The sequence below is a fragment of the Gallinula chloropus genome (assembly GCF_964237585.1).
Source record: "Gallinula chloropus genome assembly, chromosome: 3".
Taxonomy (NCBI): domain Eukaryota; kingdom Metazoa; phylum Chordata; class Aves; order Gruiformes; family Rallidae; genus Gallinula; species Gallinula chloropus.
This window is the reverse complement of record NC_140087.1, coordinates 50,533,259-50,549,663: the sequence shown is the minus strand read 5'-3', so window position 1 is coordinate 50,549,663 and position 16,405 is coordinate 50,533,259. Positions and strand designations below refer to the sequence as shown.

At 37.1% G+C, this 16,405-nt stretch overlaps 1 protein-coding gene across 1 annotated transcript in view; it reads right to left on the bottom strand.

Moving 5' to 3' along the window:
• Positions 1-16,405, bottom strand: part of BIRC6 (baculoviral IAP repeat containing 6) — a gene marked incomplete at its 5' end in the record, with an annotated part of 179,163 nt that overhangs the window by 67,154 nt on the left and 95,604 nt on the right. The window contains 8 exons of the mRNA XM_084262246.1: positions 1,910-2,039; positions 3,662-3,805; positions 4,693-5,473; positions 8,888-9,109; positions 9,535-9,643; positions 10,790-11,046; positions 13,124-13,403; positions 14,646-14,846. Of these exons, the coding sequence (XP_084118372.1) occupies positions 1,910-2,039; positions 3,662-3,805; positions 4,693-5,473; positions 8,888-9,109; positions 9,535-9,643; positions 10,790-11,046; positions 13,124-13,403; positions 14,646-14,846 (2,124 nt within the window). The remainder of the gene's footprint in view (positions 1-1,909; positions 2,040-3,661; positions 3,806-4,692; positions 5,474-8,887; positions 9,110-9,534; positions 9,644-10,789; positions 11,047-13,123; positions 13,404-14,645; positions 14,847-16,405) is intronic.

Genomic DNA, 16,405 nt, shown 5'->3' with positions numbered 1-16,405 from the left:
GCTGCTTCTGAGGAACCAACACTTACTTATTTATTTGTTTAGACTGGGTGGTGGATTTTTAAAAGATTCTAATTATTAAACTTCAGAGTTGCTTTGCTTTGGTCAGTTATGATGCCCTACAAAGTCAGCATTTGATCAATTTCAATTATAGGCATTCCAGTACACCACATCATCGCATTCCCTTCCCCAGTCCCTATTAGCACTGGCCATCAAGTCAATCACAACACACCACGAAGGCAGCTATTCATTACAGTTTATGTCACTGCTCAACAGCTGATCAGTACCTCACTTACAGTGACTATCCCACCCATTACAGTGACTCTGACCAGAAACTGCACAAAGATCTAAAGACCTAACATCACATTCCACACATGACTGTGTCTGGACATGGATGGTAAGTGATTAAAGAATAATTCTATCAGAAATAGCAAATTACTCCCTGGTAAATAAGCCTCAAGAGATTTTTGAGGCTTCACTGTTTTTTGATTAAAATCCCCAAACACGTCTTGTGCTGTGCAGTATTCTGCCAGATACTATTATAGCACTTCTATCACCTTGTTGGGTAACATGTTTATTACCCTAATGAATCTGATAATAATTTCAATGTCCAGATTTTCAGTACATATAAAACTGTTCCTCTGAACTCCACAAATATCTGCTTCAGAAATTAAAGCTGATCTACACTGACTTCCAAAACATTACACAGAAGTATATCTACATGTAGGAACATATATACTGAGTCGGACATGTGCAGTTCAGTGCACACACTACAGTGCACAGCTGCAAAATGGCAAAATCATAATTGCTACGATGACCTTTGACTTTTCTTTGCTATTACGAGAACCACAGTAAAAAGAGGAAATGCTGGGGTTGGGTGGGGGTTTGTTCTTGAATTAAAAAACACTGATTAAACTGGTTTTTGATGTAGTATGACCTAACAAAATTTGTTCTATTTCTAACCTTGAATAAACTTAAATCTTGCCTGGTTTTACCTAGAGAGCTCTGGCATGGACACAACACCTTCTGCTTTTTAACTTCATTAAAAAAATAATAATCCCTAACCAAAATCTTTAACATGCAGTTCTATTTTCTAAAGCATCAAATAAACATTAAAGTTCAAGGTGGGATTCAGTTTGAGATTAATACCATCCAGTTGTCAAATTTCGTATTATGGTCTGTGAAGGCCTGGTCAACAGTCCCCTACAGATGGGTTCATCTCTCTCTGTTTTCAAGTACTATAAATGCAAATACTGAACTTAAAAGAACCCTAACAAATAAATTCCCACCTTAATATTATTCTCTCATGGTATATAATTTAAAAATTAATCTCTATAAGTAAATTATGGTTTTCAATCTCCACTTACATGAACACTTGAGTTTGCTTACTAACAGGCAAATGCATAACCACAGAAATTAAACAGAGCGTTCGTTAATGCTGTTCCAGAATAATTAACTGACATAATTTGTGAATATTTAAGTGACTGGATGAAAGACAGGGTGTTTTAAAGACATTTGCAGCATCATTTGTATGGTCTTGCTGATACCCCACAAGAGATCTGAGACCACATTTATATGAAAAAGCAAGCCTAATAACAAACCCTCACCAAACAAAAAAAGGGGAAGAAACAAATCCCCCACCTTTCCCACCTGAGTGTTATAGACTGAAAAAAAAACATATTTGACCAGTGAAAGTGCATTTTCCATGAAACACGTAAGGGAAACACAGAAGTTTACAACTTAAACCACTGTTTCATAGTCGGTAATTACCAATGAACACTGCAAATATGTATGTTAGACATACTTGTTTTATGCAGGGGGGTTTGTTTGGTTTGTAGGGTTTGTTGGGAGTTTTTTTGAGGGTGGGGATTTGAAACTGTATCTTAAAAAATAAAAATAATTGCAAACTTGCCTGACACACGATCAAGAACCTCTGCTAGAGTTGTTGAGACAGGCAAGTGAAGAGTACGGAATTTGTGTCCAGCTCCATACATTGGATGTTGAATTACGTGACTCGTAGCATTAATTCTACCCTTGTACAGCTGAAAGGAAAAAAAAAGAAAGTCAACATTTAACATGACTAACATTCAGAAATAAGTTAAACCACTAAATTCTTACACAGTTATCTCAGCAAAATTAAGCTACATCTTTTGTATATAAGATAAAAAAGTGAATGTCTGAGACTTGCAACTATTTATGAAATTAAAACAATTCTGAAATTAAATTGAAGAAAAAACCTACTTCTCTATTGCTCTGACTTTAGGATGAAGTTTATTCTGGATTTAATATCTACATTTTGCTATTATGATGAATAAGTCACTACTAGTTAAAACATTTTAAATATTTTAAGATAGCATATTTAAGCCTGAGCTGTGTTCACATATTCTAACACTCTTTGCTTGCAATAACTTTACAGACTCTTCTGCAATGAGACTGCCACTGACGCCCTTTCTACTATCACGTGGAGAACAGTTTACTAATATTCACATGCATAATCCCTTTACTGGTGTGCAATCAAACAAATTTAATACTTGATGACAATCAGAATTAAGTGTGCTCTATTCCCTAAGCTAAAGAACTTCAAACATAAAAATAGGGATCTGATCTTTGAATGTTTATGTTGTTGGATATACTAGAAGTATATATTGCATGTCCACATTGTTCTTAAGGTTTATTTTCAGATGTTAGAGAAGGAATCATCTTCTCCTTAGTAAGAACAGCCAGACTGTTTCCTGGTGTTTTTAATAGAAGATGTGAATTACCTGACAGCTCCTATTCAAGATATTCTTTCTGCTTTTACATATCTAGTAAAATTCTGTAAAAAACTGTTTTATGTAAAAAAAATGATTAGAAAATCAATGCTAGTTTCACATTACCAATGGCCATGTTAACAATTTGCTTCAGACAGGTTAAACCAAACCATTTAAATATTTTTGCTAAAACTGTATTTGTCCCTCTTTTTCCTTTTCATATTATCTGATCCAGTTTCCCTGTCATATATTGCATGTAGCACTTCACTTCTGAGATGTAGAAAGAACAACAGAAGCCAAAGCAGAAAATAATTTTTTCCTTGTATGGGAGTATCAAATATTTCAATAGTTCCTGTTTTTCCTTTATTTCTTTATTCACAGCCTTCAATTGAGAGCACAGCACTTCAGTCATTCATCATATATCTGTTTTCTGGTGATGCAGAAAAGCATACATCTGCTTTCTAAATTAATTCAAGTATTTGTCATTCAAGAACTTATCCATGGTGTTGTGGCTAACACTGAAGGATCTCTCAATTTTGAAGCAGCTACAACTACAACTGTTCTTCAATGAAACTGATAATGAAGAACTGCTGGAAAGACTAGAACTTGTATCTATATTTGCTAATGCATAAGGATACTATTAAAAAGTCTGCCATAAGATAAATTTCAGTTGTCAATTCTTTCAGAAGCAGTATATTTTCAAAAAGATGTCTTTGTCTTAGAATAGTGCCTTAAATTTTCTTTTCAAGTGCTGAGTTACAAGTCACCAAGACATTGCTTTCCAAAATTCTGCAACATGTACAGTAGGAAAAGCTGCCATCTAACATTTCAAAGTTGAATAAACCCCGATTGTTTTGTTATTTTAATGGCTAAAGTTATTCCATGTTCACCATATGGATACAAAAAATTCTTACTGGACACGGGGACTGAAGAAACAAAGTCACTTTTTCATCTTCTAGCATCAGCTGCAAAAAAAGCCTCCTAATAAATCCTGAAATATTTCCAGAGGTTGGAAGGTTCCCACGCTGAGGAGAGGCCTGGAACAATTCACAGAGAACCTGGGAATGCAAGATGACATCAGATTTAAAATATTTCTATATTTAGGTCTCTAAAATATATCTCTACACAGCCATAATAGTCAATGCCTATGATCTACCTTCTAGTAATCATTTAAACCAGATCAGAAATGAGCACCACTGAAGAAAATGCCAGCAGCAAATAAGGTTTTTTTAAGAAAAAAAGTTTGAAACATTGACTACAGCATCAAACTCACTGTAAACATGCAGACTACTCAAAAAACCGAAGATAAATGATTTAGAAAAATAGTTTTCAAATTCCTAAAGTTAAAATTTCCCACTGCATAATACAGTGCTGTGGCTGAATATTAACACAGCTGAATATTAACACAGAACTGTACTCATTTTTATTCATCTATCTGTTCCCAGGGCACTGCTATTCTTAATGTTGAAAAAAAATTGTAATTATATTTTTATTCAACTAGGTCTGCAGGGTTAACAAACATAAGGAGAATTGCTGAATTTGCACTAGAATGCCAAATTCCAAGTCGAATGAGCAATTGCCCATAATTCCCTGGTCAAAGACTGTGCAGGGTATATGGTTGTGCAAGCAAATTTACAAGGAAAACTCCTTAAGTTACTGATATCAAAGATGTCTATGAAGCTTGATTTCCAAACTCCATTTCAGAAGAATTTAGATCCATTCAATTATTTTGGTCTAATTTTATTCCAGCAAACCAAGAGGAATACAAATCTATACACAGAACTGGAGGACCATGCCAAAACATTTGTATACTTTTCAAAGTTAGACCAGCAAGGGAACAATTTCCATTTTTCAGTCAATGATAGCAAAAAAAAAAGGCTAAAAGCTTTTTAAAGTTGGCTATAATTAATAACAATAAAATAAAACTTTATTATTTTCCTCTCACCTGTGCCATAAGTCTCTGATTGTTAGGATGGCAAGAAATACATTGTAAGAAGAAAGCAACCGTTGCATTTTCAATTGCCGTCCGCTGCTGAGTGGTCAACCCTGTTGTGACAGTTGAAGAAAGCAAGCTAGATCTTGCACTGGTCTGTTGTGCTGTCACATTGTGTCCTCCAGAAGTAGCACCAGAATGGCACAACAAAAATAAAAGTGCTGTCCACAATGGATTGACTTCAGAGCCACCCAACCAATCCTTCATCATGTGGCTGTTGCCAACTTCTGTCAAAAACCTGAGAACAGGAGCAACCAGGTCTGCCGTGATAGGCATTTTATTAAAGTGCTGTGGAACATGATGCCTCCTGAGCCTGTCCTGGGTGATATCCATTGATTGTGCAGTGCAGTCAGAGCTAGAAGTATGGTTAAAGCAAAAACTAGCAAGACTTCTTACAAGCAGTGAAGGCAAACCTGAGTCCAATAATTGCTTGATAGCTTCAGGAGACTGAGATGAGGCAGCAAGAGTAGCCAGGTGAGACTCTGTCAGTGCAAGAGGAGCTTGTGCGTTTTTAGAATCATCTGTTAGAGATGAACTAAGGTCCTGCTTTTTGCTGTCATCCGTCATGGACAGTCTGTGTTGACACTGCATTGGAGGAGGAGTGATACCCATCCATCCCATGAGCAAGGAAAAATAATTTGGGTGGATGTGGCACATTGAGCAAAGCAAACTATCAACAGCTTTCTTCAAAACCATGTTGCAGGGAAGAGACATGGACCAGTTAAACAGTGACCTGCGGGAGACAGAAAATCATGTCAAGTCATAGCCTGGCACTCATATTCCCTTTCATTCATTGGTTCACAGATATCTTTCTACATTTCTGATTAAGCATTGTAGAAGCTGTTTTAAAAAACAATGAGCTGAACCTGACGGCCTTATTTGGATCACTGAATTGACAAGACATTGATTATTCAGAAGTAATTCCTCATCCCTATGTTTAAATTTCTTTCATCATACTCTATTCAAAACAGTAACAAGCTGACTTTTCTGGCACACTGCACATGAAAGACAACATTTCAGTCTTTTGACAGTTGTCACATAATTTATGAATTTTTTGAGCCAACTGCAACCTCTTCATTCTTTCAACCCTCCAAGCTGCAGCCACTATGATCACACACCAACACTCTCATTTACATAAAACTCTCTTAGTCCTTTGTAAGAACTGGAAATATTTTAATGTGTTTCGAAACTTTTTTAAAAAATTGTTTTAGTAGAGTTCTACCTTAAGATATTGCAAAAAAAATGAAAGCAACCATATTGTTGGTTGAATATTGCCCTCACTATCCTTCCTCAACCTGGACTTGGGACATGGGCTACCAACAGAATTATGCATTGGAGACACTAAATTCCCACCTATCTTTGAATTTACTTCCACCCAAATACCACCTGCTTCCACAAGAATGCAAACTATAAATTAGCTTCTACTATTATGCTTGAATTTGAGAAGCAGTATTTGTAAAATAGTGAAATAATAATTTCTTCATACAGATTTGTTCAGACTAGGTGAAGTAGTTAAAACCCCCTCAGCTTTCTGAAATGCATTCAGAGTAGCATGACACCATCCTAAGTCACATTATCATAACCTTTACATGCAGAGGTGAACACACACTTTGCGCCACTTCAATCTTAGGTTTTCACATAAGTTCGGATGCATCTTCATATATCACATTCCCACTTAAAGGCAAGGATTGTTTTTACCTCTTCTGGATAGAAGTGTCAGTCTATGGTTAGCCTAAGGGACTCTAGGAGTCTACAATAGAGCCTGGGTCTAACCACAAGTTAGTCTTATCACTGGTCTAGTGAACAGCTAATAAGAAACCCTCTCCGAAAGAAAACATTTAACAGTCGTCTCTGTGACAAAATGACCCATAACTTTGGAAAGTCACAATTACCCAAAGTCCACATATAATAAAGGTACACTTAAACTCCACTCCAACCATATATTCACATCGTCCTTCCGCCAAATTTTTCTGGGTAAGTTCATGGTCTATTAAAATAGCATTTTTTTCCAACTAGATATTAAAAACTAACTAAGGAATAAATCGATTTCCATTGGCCAAAGCAGAAATACTGAAGTGGAAAATGGGGATGGTGGGAAAAAAAAAATCTGAGAAAAAAGTGAAATATCACATGAAGGAGAAATTAGGAATTATAGGAAGAATCAATAAAAATATATTAAAAGAGGATGAAGAATACACGAGAGTTATTTTCTTCAGAAGAATTATTTACCCTTACAAGTCTGAAAACACTCCTCCTATATTTATTAAAAATGTATTTTATAATTTGCTCCAGATGCTGGATGATATGAATTCCAGTTTTACTTGGCAGGACATAGAGGAACAGGGCTATATTGCAACATAAATGCTTAAACTAGGTACAATGATAGTTTTATTAGTATTCCTCCATTTTATCCTGTGATGAAAACAACATAGGCTCCTCCAAAAGACAGGAATTTGGTTATGAAACCCACTTTTATATTAGTATAAATCTAAATGGGCTATCCATTTCAGGAGGTCTATTTTCTTTAGCATTCTTCTTTTTCAAACGTTAGAATTGTTAAAATCCATCCCGAAAATGTATTTCCACTAACATGTATTCCTGAAAGGACTAATTAACCTGCAATTTGTAATCCTTAAATTGATTCCTGAAATGAATGAAATAATTTGGAATTAACAAAGATGAGGGGAGGCGCTGGCGCAACCCCACAGAGAAGTTGTGGCTGTCCCCTCCCTGGCAGTGTTCATGGCCAGGTTGCAAGGAGCTTTGGACAGCCTGGCCTGGTGGGGGGGTGTCCCTGCCAATGGCAGGGGGCATAGAACTAGATGGTCGTTGAGGTCCTTTTGAACGCAAACTGTTCTGTGATTCCATGATTATATGACAGTATCACTGAAGTGTCTTTGGGAAGGTCCAGCTTGTAGTCATGCATCTAAAAACCATCATGTTGCACATGTGGAAGAGCTCCACATGCCTGTATGAACAACCGTAACTTGTACATTTCCCAGTGTTTGAATGCTTGTGCCTAAAGACAGTGAGGTAGTAGAAAAATACAAATGTTTCCTAAGGGCAACAAAAAACCCAATGTGCTATAAAAGTTCTTTTCATTTGGATTGGATATTAGGAAAGATTTCTTCACTGAAAGTATGGTGAAGCATTGGAAAAGGCTGCCCAGGGAAGTGGTGGATTCACCATGCCTGGAGATGTTAAAAAAAATAGGTGGATGTGGCACTTTGGCACATGTTTTAGTGGGCATGGTGGTGTTGGGTTGACAGTTGGACTTGATGATCCTAGAGGTTGTGTCCAACCTTAATGATTTTATGATTCTGTAACTGGAATTTCATTCAGTGTTACAAATGGAAGACTGCTTTACTAGATCCAGGAATTTAATAGCTGTATTTCTATAATAGCCATGAAACCACGCTATGTGGCTTCTCTTTTTTCTTTTGTTTAAACAGAAGAGATAGCTAAGCAACATATGAGCTATCATTCCTAATCTATATTTTCAAACTGGAGTCACTACAAGTATACATTTGGTATTTAGGGTGAACTTTTCTTTAGAATCAAGCAACATCCACAGCAAATTCATAATTCAAGATTTACTCAAGATTTTCTGCTTTGTTTCTTTCAAATCACACTACTGCTGGAACAAAAGTGGCAACTCCAAAACAATAATCCCTCCCTGCCCTAGCTCTTGGCTATCAGTTATAGATATTGGATCAGTTATAGATATAGATATTACCCTGAGTGATAAATAACATTTATAACGGGATAATAATGAAGATCATGATATACAAGTACTGTGAATATCACTACACTCAATTTCAACAAGAAGTTGAACCTGCTAAAAAAACCCACAAACAAAACCATCCAATGGTTTACCTTTCACATATAAGCAAGTATATATGTGGATCTGCTGGCTTGGTTTGAATTTCTGGTTTTGTACATAATTATACCTGGAATAAGTGAAGCTTTGCTTTAAATACAAAACCACCTGCTTAGATACCTGTAAGTATTCATTCCATCAATTAGCTTCAGGAATGACAATTTCCACTACGATTTCACAGCGAGTGCACTTAAAAGTCTTAGTGTTTCTGTGAACAGAACAATTCAGTAGTAGAAAGAATGAGGTGCAAACCTTTGCTTTACTTACTCAAAGAGTTCTCTGTCCAGCAACGCTGGTAAATCATATTCAACAAGCAACTCATAACTATGCCACAAAATTGCTGCTACACAATGCAAATGGGAAGGAGATGGCATCAAAAGACCATATTCTCTTGTTGAGCTATTTGGACAAATGTAGCTGACCCGGCCACTTTTTTTCATAGCTGCAACTCTTGCAGAATCACTGACCCATTTCAGAAGTGCTTGAATTCTGGAAGGCAAGATGATGTAGTACATTAGAAAAGGTCAAAGAAGCATTCAAAACCGAATTAGTTGTCTTTTGGCAATCTGATTTATACATTTATCTCTTTGTTTGAAGCAAAGTTCAAGAGTGATCTCAAACTGTTTTCTCAAGACTTGGATCACTAGCAGGAGAAAAATTAATTGAAAAACACTTATCACTTTGGACAGACAAATGTAGCCTGTCTTTCTACAGAGAAACAGTACTGAAGAAAAAAAAAATCAGACGAATACTTGAAGTTTAGAAGGACAGCATTCTCTGCAAAGTATGCATGATCTAGGAGGGAAAGCTGGAAAAGCACTTTCTACCTCACAATGAATAGCTTTTTAAAAGTCTGGGTTTGTGTAATAAAATCAAGTACTAGAAGATTATTTTTGTATATGCTTCCATATTACCTATCTTTTGTTCCAGGGTCTTGAGTTGTTCCAAGCTGATAAAGAATGTCTATTGTGGAGTCAGAAGAGAGACCATTTAATCTTCCAAACAGTAAAGGGCTATTCAGATCTTGCCGCATTCAAAAAAAGAAGGGGAGGGGAAATAATACAAGTACTTACATATGTATTTTTTTAAAGTACTAATAAAATTATTATAGAAAATTAACATTGAATTGAGTTTTGCCACTAAAATAAAGATGCACCATGATCTCGAAATGGAGCATTTTCTATGTTCAATGCAACATTCAGCCTTTGAAAGGAAAAGTCATTGCAACAACCAGACACAAGACTTTGTTTAACTAGCAGGACATCTTTAACTAGTATTCCAGAAAGACACAACTAATTCCAATAGGATTGTAAAACTTCATGCTTTACAGAAGCCAACATTTATTTAAAAATTTAGCTCCAATTTCCATCAACAGGACTAAGGCCAGGGATTTTCTCAGTTTATTTTCTACTCATCTTTTCCTCCCTGTGTTCATCTTCTGCCCTGCAGGAAACTACTCTTATCTAACAGCATTCCAGCAAAACACAGCAGGCTACATTAAAATGTTATCTCGTGGTAAAGTCAGTCATGGATGCCACTTTGAGAAGTCTTTTCTGGTAGTATTGGCAACTTCAAAATGGGAAAAATATGAATTCAGTTCTATTTCATTTTAAAGCCACAAACCAGCAAAGCAAAGTGGTATGGAATCATAAATACAAGACCACCAATGCATTAACAGAAGAGCTACTGCAAAATTTCATTGTGGGACACAGATTAGTTGTTCAAGTGTCTTGGTTATATACCTCCACCTGTAAATATTTTCAGTACTTAGTGCCAGTCAGAATTACTGCCCAAATACTGCTACATTTGTTTTCCTTAACATGACTGATTCTATGACTCATGGATGCTCTTTGTTTTGAAACATCTAGACAGAGAATCTTTAATAAGATGTGCTTACAATTTACAGCATGTCATACACTCTCATCTCCAAAACATTCACCTAATCATCTCTTCTTCACAAAAAACAAAACAACCCTTGTGGCACTGCTTTACTGTTGCTGAACTACTAACATGGAAAGACTGTGATACTTAGAAGCATAACAAAGCACAGTGGCAAGTTCTAGCAACCCAAATTCACAATGAGAAAGTAACCTGCAATTACACTATATTTGTGCATTTACACAAACAAAGTTTGTAAGCAACAGCTGAGAAGAAAAACATTGCACTCACCTGCAGGATCACTCCCTGATGCTGAGCAGTTTCTTAGAAGAATATCAATCAATTTTAGGCCTATTCTGGTGGACTGAAGCCCAATTTTTACAAGTACAGCCTCAATGTTTGGAGAATGCATACCACAGTAAGGGGACATGAGTAAAGCTGCACACGTCTGCAACAGATTAGCAGTGGGTGCTGCAGCACTCGCCATCATTCCTTCTAAATCACTTATGTGAGTGAGGCAGTGGTGTAATAATCTTAACCATCCAATACTGAAAAGGAAAACATGAACATGAGCTAATGTATAATTTTATTCTTCATTTATAACATAACTACCTGTATTAGATTCTAGGACAAGTATTGCAGAAAACTCTTGTGACATGATCAGACATCATCCGAGAAAAGCAAATTATAATGACTGAATTTAAGACCACAACATAATACACACTCGTAATGCTGTTGTAATCACTGGTTTAATGTTTTAAGAAAGGCAGCATCTGTGGGTAGGAAGAGTTAAGAGCCTGAAATTTTTATTACACAATAGTGTGTCAAGGTTTCTTGACTGACATACTTATGTCTTCCAATAGGGGCAACCTATTGGGAAGGTGAAGGGAAAGGTGTTTATATAGGGGGAAGGTATGTGGGAGGGTTTACTTTTGGGGGTGGGTGTTACATTAAAAGGAGCTGGCCAAAACATACATGTGAAACATGAAACAGCACACTACCTCATTGGATTTATTAACATTAAAGGTCAAGATTCCCCAGTAGTGGCTGGTGATGAAATTATACACCTACACAGTTTCCCTGACATTTCAAACTTTTAAGGGTCATACACATCTACAATAGATTAGTGAACCTGATTTAAAAAGCACGCCTAAAAAGTGCAGCAATTAAAATATTTTTAGCCACTGCATTTCCCCCTTGCCTCTCTCATTCTTTATCAATATTGCTTGCTATTCCTTTTGATAAAAAAGCTTGAGAAGTAAGCCTCAGTAATTAAATCAATAGGGAAGCACATTAACTTGACTTCACTTATGAACAAGAAGACATTCAAAATTGTACATGAAATAAATGGTATCATTTCACTCAAATGTTCTAAATGACCAAGTTAATGTATTTTCACAGGTCATCTTAGTTCAAAAAAGGCAAACATGTATATAGATTTTAAATGAAGTTTACACTTTTAGGAATAATTTACTCCTAAATATTTATCATTTGAGAAAAGAGCAAGTTTTCTGTTATGTCTAAAACAAAATTATATCAAAGTTTATTGAATACATCTATCAGATTACTGACATTACTTTAACGACATAAAACTAAGCTGAAAGTCACAGTAAAACATTCCAAGACATGATGAATGTATGTTCACCTTTTTTCCTTAGGTAATGACTTTAGGATAACCTTTCTGAAGTACAAATACTGTAAGAGTGTAATTTGGCTATGAAAATGTGCTTCACTGCTATTCAAGATCAAAGACTGATTTCAGTTACACAGCTTTTATCAAATATTCACCGGACAGTATTCATGTTCCCTAAATCTAACCACGCTCTCAAATTTATCAGCAAAAGAAGAAAGGTTTATAAAGCTTTCCCATTTTCTCTTTCAAAATTTATAAACACTTAAGGTTAAAAGATGAAATATTTCAAAGTAATGAATTTGGTTAGTAAACAAAATTTCAGAACCAGGAAATCTCAAAAATTTGCCCATAAGTTGGAAAACTTGAAGGCTTTTTTTTTTAATCTTTAAAGGTTTATTCTTTTTTTATTTTAAAAGAGAGTGAAAAACTCAAGATGCCACCTAACCAAATAAAAGCTTTTGAAAATAAATCTTGCTGATATGCCAGAATCACAACATTCAGTTCCTATTTTGCAAATGTGTGCAAAGGGCAATATTAGATAAGACTTCCACAAAACACCCCATTGTCCTATTTCTATTCCTGCACCAATACTTATGTAACTCCGTTGACTTCAGTAGGGATAAGAAATATCTTGCTACTTCAGTTTTTTTGACAACTGCCTACCCATTAAAAACATAGAATGCAACTCTTTCCTAGACTTTCCATTGTTTCACCATTGCAGAGATGAAACATCCCCTTTTGTGCATGAACATCAAGCATGCTACCAAAAAAGTGAGCATTGCTTGTATTTGCCTTCTGTAAGTAAATAAAAAAAGCAAGTTTTCTATTTGAAACAGATTCTTCAAACGTTCAAATTCAACTACAGGAACAGGTACTCACAAATACAGTTTGCTACTGCAAGATCTGACTCAAGAGCAGAAAACATCATTAAAAAAAGACAAAAGCACGAACCAGCAGGAACGTGCCTCCGTCCAGCGATACTGGAAGCTTACCTTGTTTTAGAGACCTGATCCTCAGAGGGAAGGAATGGATTATTGACCGTGGCAGATGAGGTGTTTCCAAAGGCTGTGAGGCCTAACAGCTTGATCTGAGAGAGGCCTAGCGTGCTGGCATCCCGGGGACGATGGAGACGGAGGCAGACAGCCGAGGCAACTTCAGCTTTTACCAGCTGGATTTTTATATACGTGAGACCGCTTGTGATAACAGGAGTTGACAAAGGTAACATATTGACACCATCTGCGCTTATTTCAACAGACACTGATGAAGGGCAAGCTACAGAGTAAGATAAAAAGGTTTAATGCTATTTAAAAACCCGTACTGGTTTGATTTTGAAGTGTTAAACATGTATTCCTGTTAAAGATACGGAACAAGATGACTGAAATGATCCTAGGCAAACACTACTACTACACAACTGCTGCTGGAGTGTTTAACCTGTGTGAGGGTATATGTTAAAATGCATCAGCATTTTGATATGGTGTATAGGGTTTATTTCAAAGGCTTAGGAAGAAAAGTCCTATCAGTGTAAATTCCAAGTCTATGGCAATAAAACCTTAAAATCTCACACTTTGTTCCAACTACCACACAAAACTGTTCTGCCTGAAGACTCTGACCAATATCATAGTCTCACTAGAGAAAGTTTTGAGACATTTGACAAGTTTTTTGGCATATTTAAAGTCAATTCCGAAAGCATGTACTGAGCTAGAAGAAATCAAGCAGAGGTGAGGCCTTCCCTTCTGAAGGAAAACAGAATTAGCAAGTTTCTGAAGTTATTTTGCAGGTGTTCTTTAAACAACCTGTCAGCTTTAGTTCCTCTGATTATACGCTTCGCATAATTTCTAAACAGTACTGTCCTGGTTTTGGTCAGGATGGAGTTAACTTCATTTGTAACAGCGGACGGAATGCTGTGTTTGAGAGTCAAAATGAAAGCAGTGCTGGTAACACCCTGATGTTTTTAGTTGCTGTCAGACAGTCAAGGACTTTCTCAGCTCTTTGCATTTCTCTATTAATGAGAAAGGAGGGGCGAAGCCAGGACAGGTGACCCAAACTGGCCAAAGAGAGTATTCCATGCCAATTACGTCCTGCCCAGGATATCAGGGGGCTGATGGGAGGAAGAGCAGGGGCGGCTCCGGGATGCGCGGTTCTTGGACGGTCGGGTTCTGGGACGGCTCTGGGTGGCACGGCCTGAGTTGTGGGTTCGGTGAGAAACTGCATTGTGTATCAACAGCTTCATATATTTTTGCTCTAAAGTCCTGTTAGCATTGTTATATTTTATCTTTCTGCTATTCTAGTAAACTATCCTTATCCCAACCCACGGGCCTCTTAGTTTCTTGGTTTTGGGGTTATTTGCCCCTTCCTTTTCCCTTCCCTTGCCTCTCACCGCCGCCTTCCCTCTTCCCCTGCTCTTTTCCTTTAAGGAGCAGGCAGCTGCGTGGATCTTGGCTCTCAGCCGGGGTAAAACCATGACACTACTCTTCAAATTTCCCAACCAGCATCAGCATCAATGAATATACTTACTCGCCAGAGAGGCCAGGTGAGGTTGGATGTGGATCTCCTTGAGCAGCACGGCTGCAGGAAGGTGGATAGTGAGGTCGCACCAAGCTTCCTCTGGTAAAAATATGTATGACCACGCAGCAGAGCGAGCTCTTCTGTGAGGAGGAGTAGCCTGTAATAGCACTTCAGCAGGCTGGGCAGTGGGACTGCTTGAGGTGATGGAACCTTCAAAAACAGCACCGTTAACATTGGTTACTAATGTTTATCAATATAACCCAGATTAATTTACAACCTGAACTGTGGAACACCCCCTCTGCCCTCCCCGTGCTGCTTTATCTGCAATCTGTGAGTAATAATGACAACTGCTGGGCTATTTTTCTTTTACTGTCCGACTGTTTTACAATAGACAGTTTATGCATCCACATGTATATGCCATATGCAGGCACTTGAAAATTTACAAGTGGACACCAGCTCCCAAAATCCTAAACTTTCTAATATGAGTTTATTGCAAAAACAAACCAACCAAAAAGGTGCAGGTGGAATAGTATGCTCAGAACTTAACTCAGTTAATTCAGTTTACAATGAAGGATATTAAGGTTTAACTATTACAATAACACAAACAACTCTATAACCAAACTCTGCAAACCTCCTTCTTTAAAAAGACTTATTTCACATGAAAATTTTTTTTCTACAGAAAGGCACCAGAATAAAAAAAATCAACCTGATCCCAGTTGTTGCTGCTTACTTTTCTCAATCTTGAGTTAAGAATGAAGTAGGAAAATCTAGACTATGCTTTGTTTAGCAAATAGTGTGGGATGATAAGACCATGTTTGTGCTGATGTTCATACTACAGGTATTTGGGGCATTTTATTTAAAGTAGCTCTAGCCTCGCCCCATGACTGAATACTGAGCATAGGAGCTGGTGCTGAATTCCTGTACACGTTCGGATAGACTTTCATCCCAAATGAATCGAGTTCATTGCCCGGAGAACGCTACATGATTAGAATCAGAGTGCAGTAAGTTAGGACACCCAGAAGGTCAATTTCAAAAGCACACTTCTGACTGGAAGCAAAAAAAGATGCTCACAGCAAGCACTTTGCAAGTTGTGAGATACAAGAACCCACCATCATAGATGCTTAGGATTTTTACTACTTAAAGTGGTGAAGTATCAACATTTGCAGGACTCTTAAATTTACCTTCTAGGAATTTGAAAAGAGAAAGGTAGAAGATTTCTAATTTCCACCATATAAACCTGTCCTCTTTTTATATTATTTGACTCTCTTATACTTGAATGACAGATCTGAATGGATTTCTCTCTTGTTCAACAATTTTCCAGAAATTTAAGAAAAAATCCTTTCGTTTTGCTCTCTTAGCAGTGACATGTGCAGTCTGAATACATTCATAGGCTACGCTAGGCTAGCAGGCAGCGACAGAAAACACTGAGACACTACTACTGAAAAGGAGCCTTTGTAAGATATTAGGGTAAATCAACATCTTAAAATACACACTTTCTGTCAGTCATTGTATCAATACCAAAACTGCAATTCTAACAAATGTTCATGCAGGCAATGCCAGATCAATTAGGTGTATGTGAGAAATCAGCATCAGCAGCACCAGCCCAGCTCCAGCTTCTGCTGCTCTGTTTGACCTAACTCAGGCTCAGTCTGTGTCATCCAGCTTCACTGTACTTCTAACAGCTCCAAAAAATCTGATGTGCCTGAAATGAAGTCAGTGAGTCCTAGCGTGCCCACAGCAAACAGTGGGCTGGAACTAAGTATTCCCTG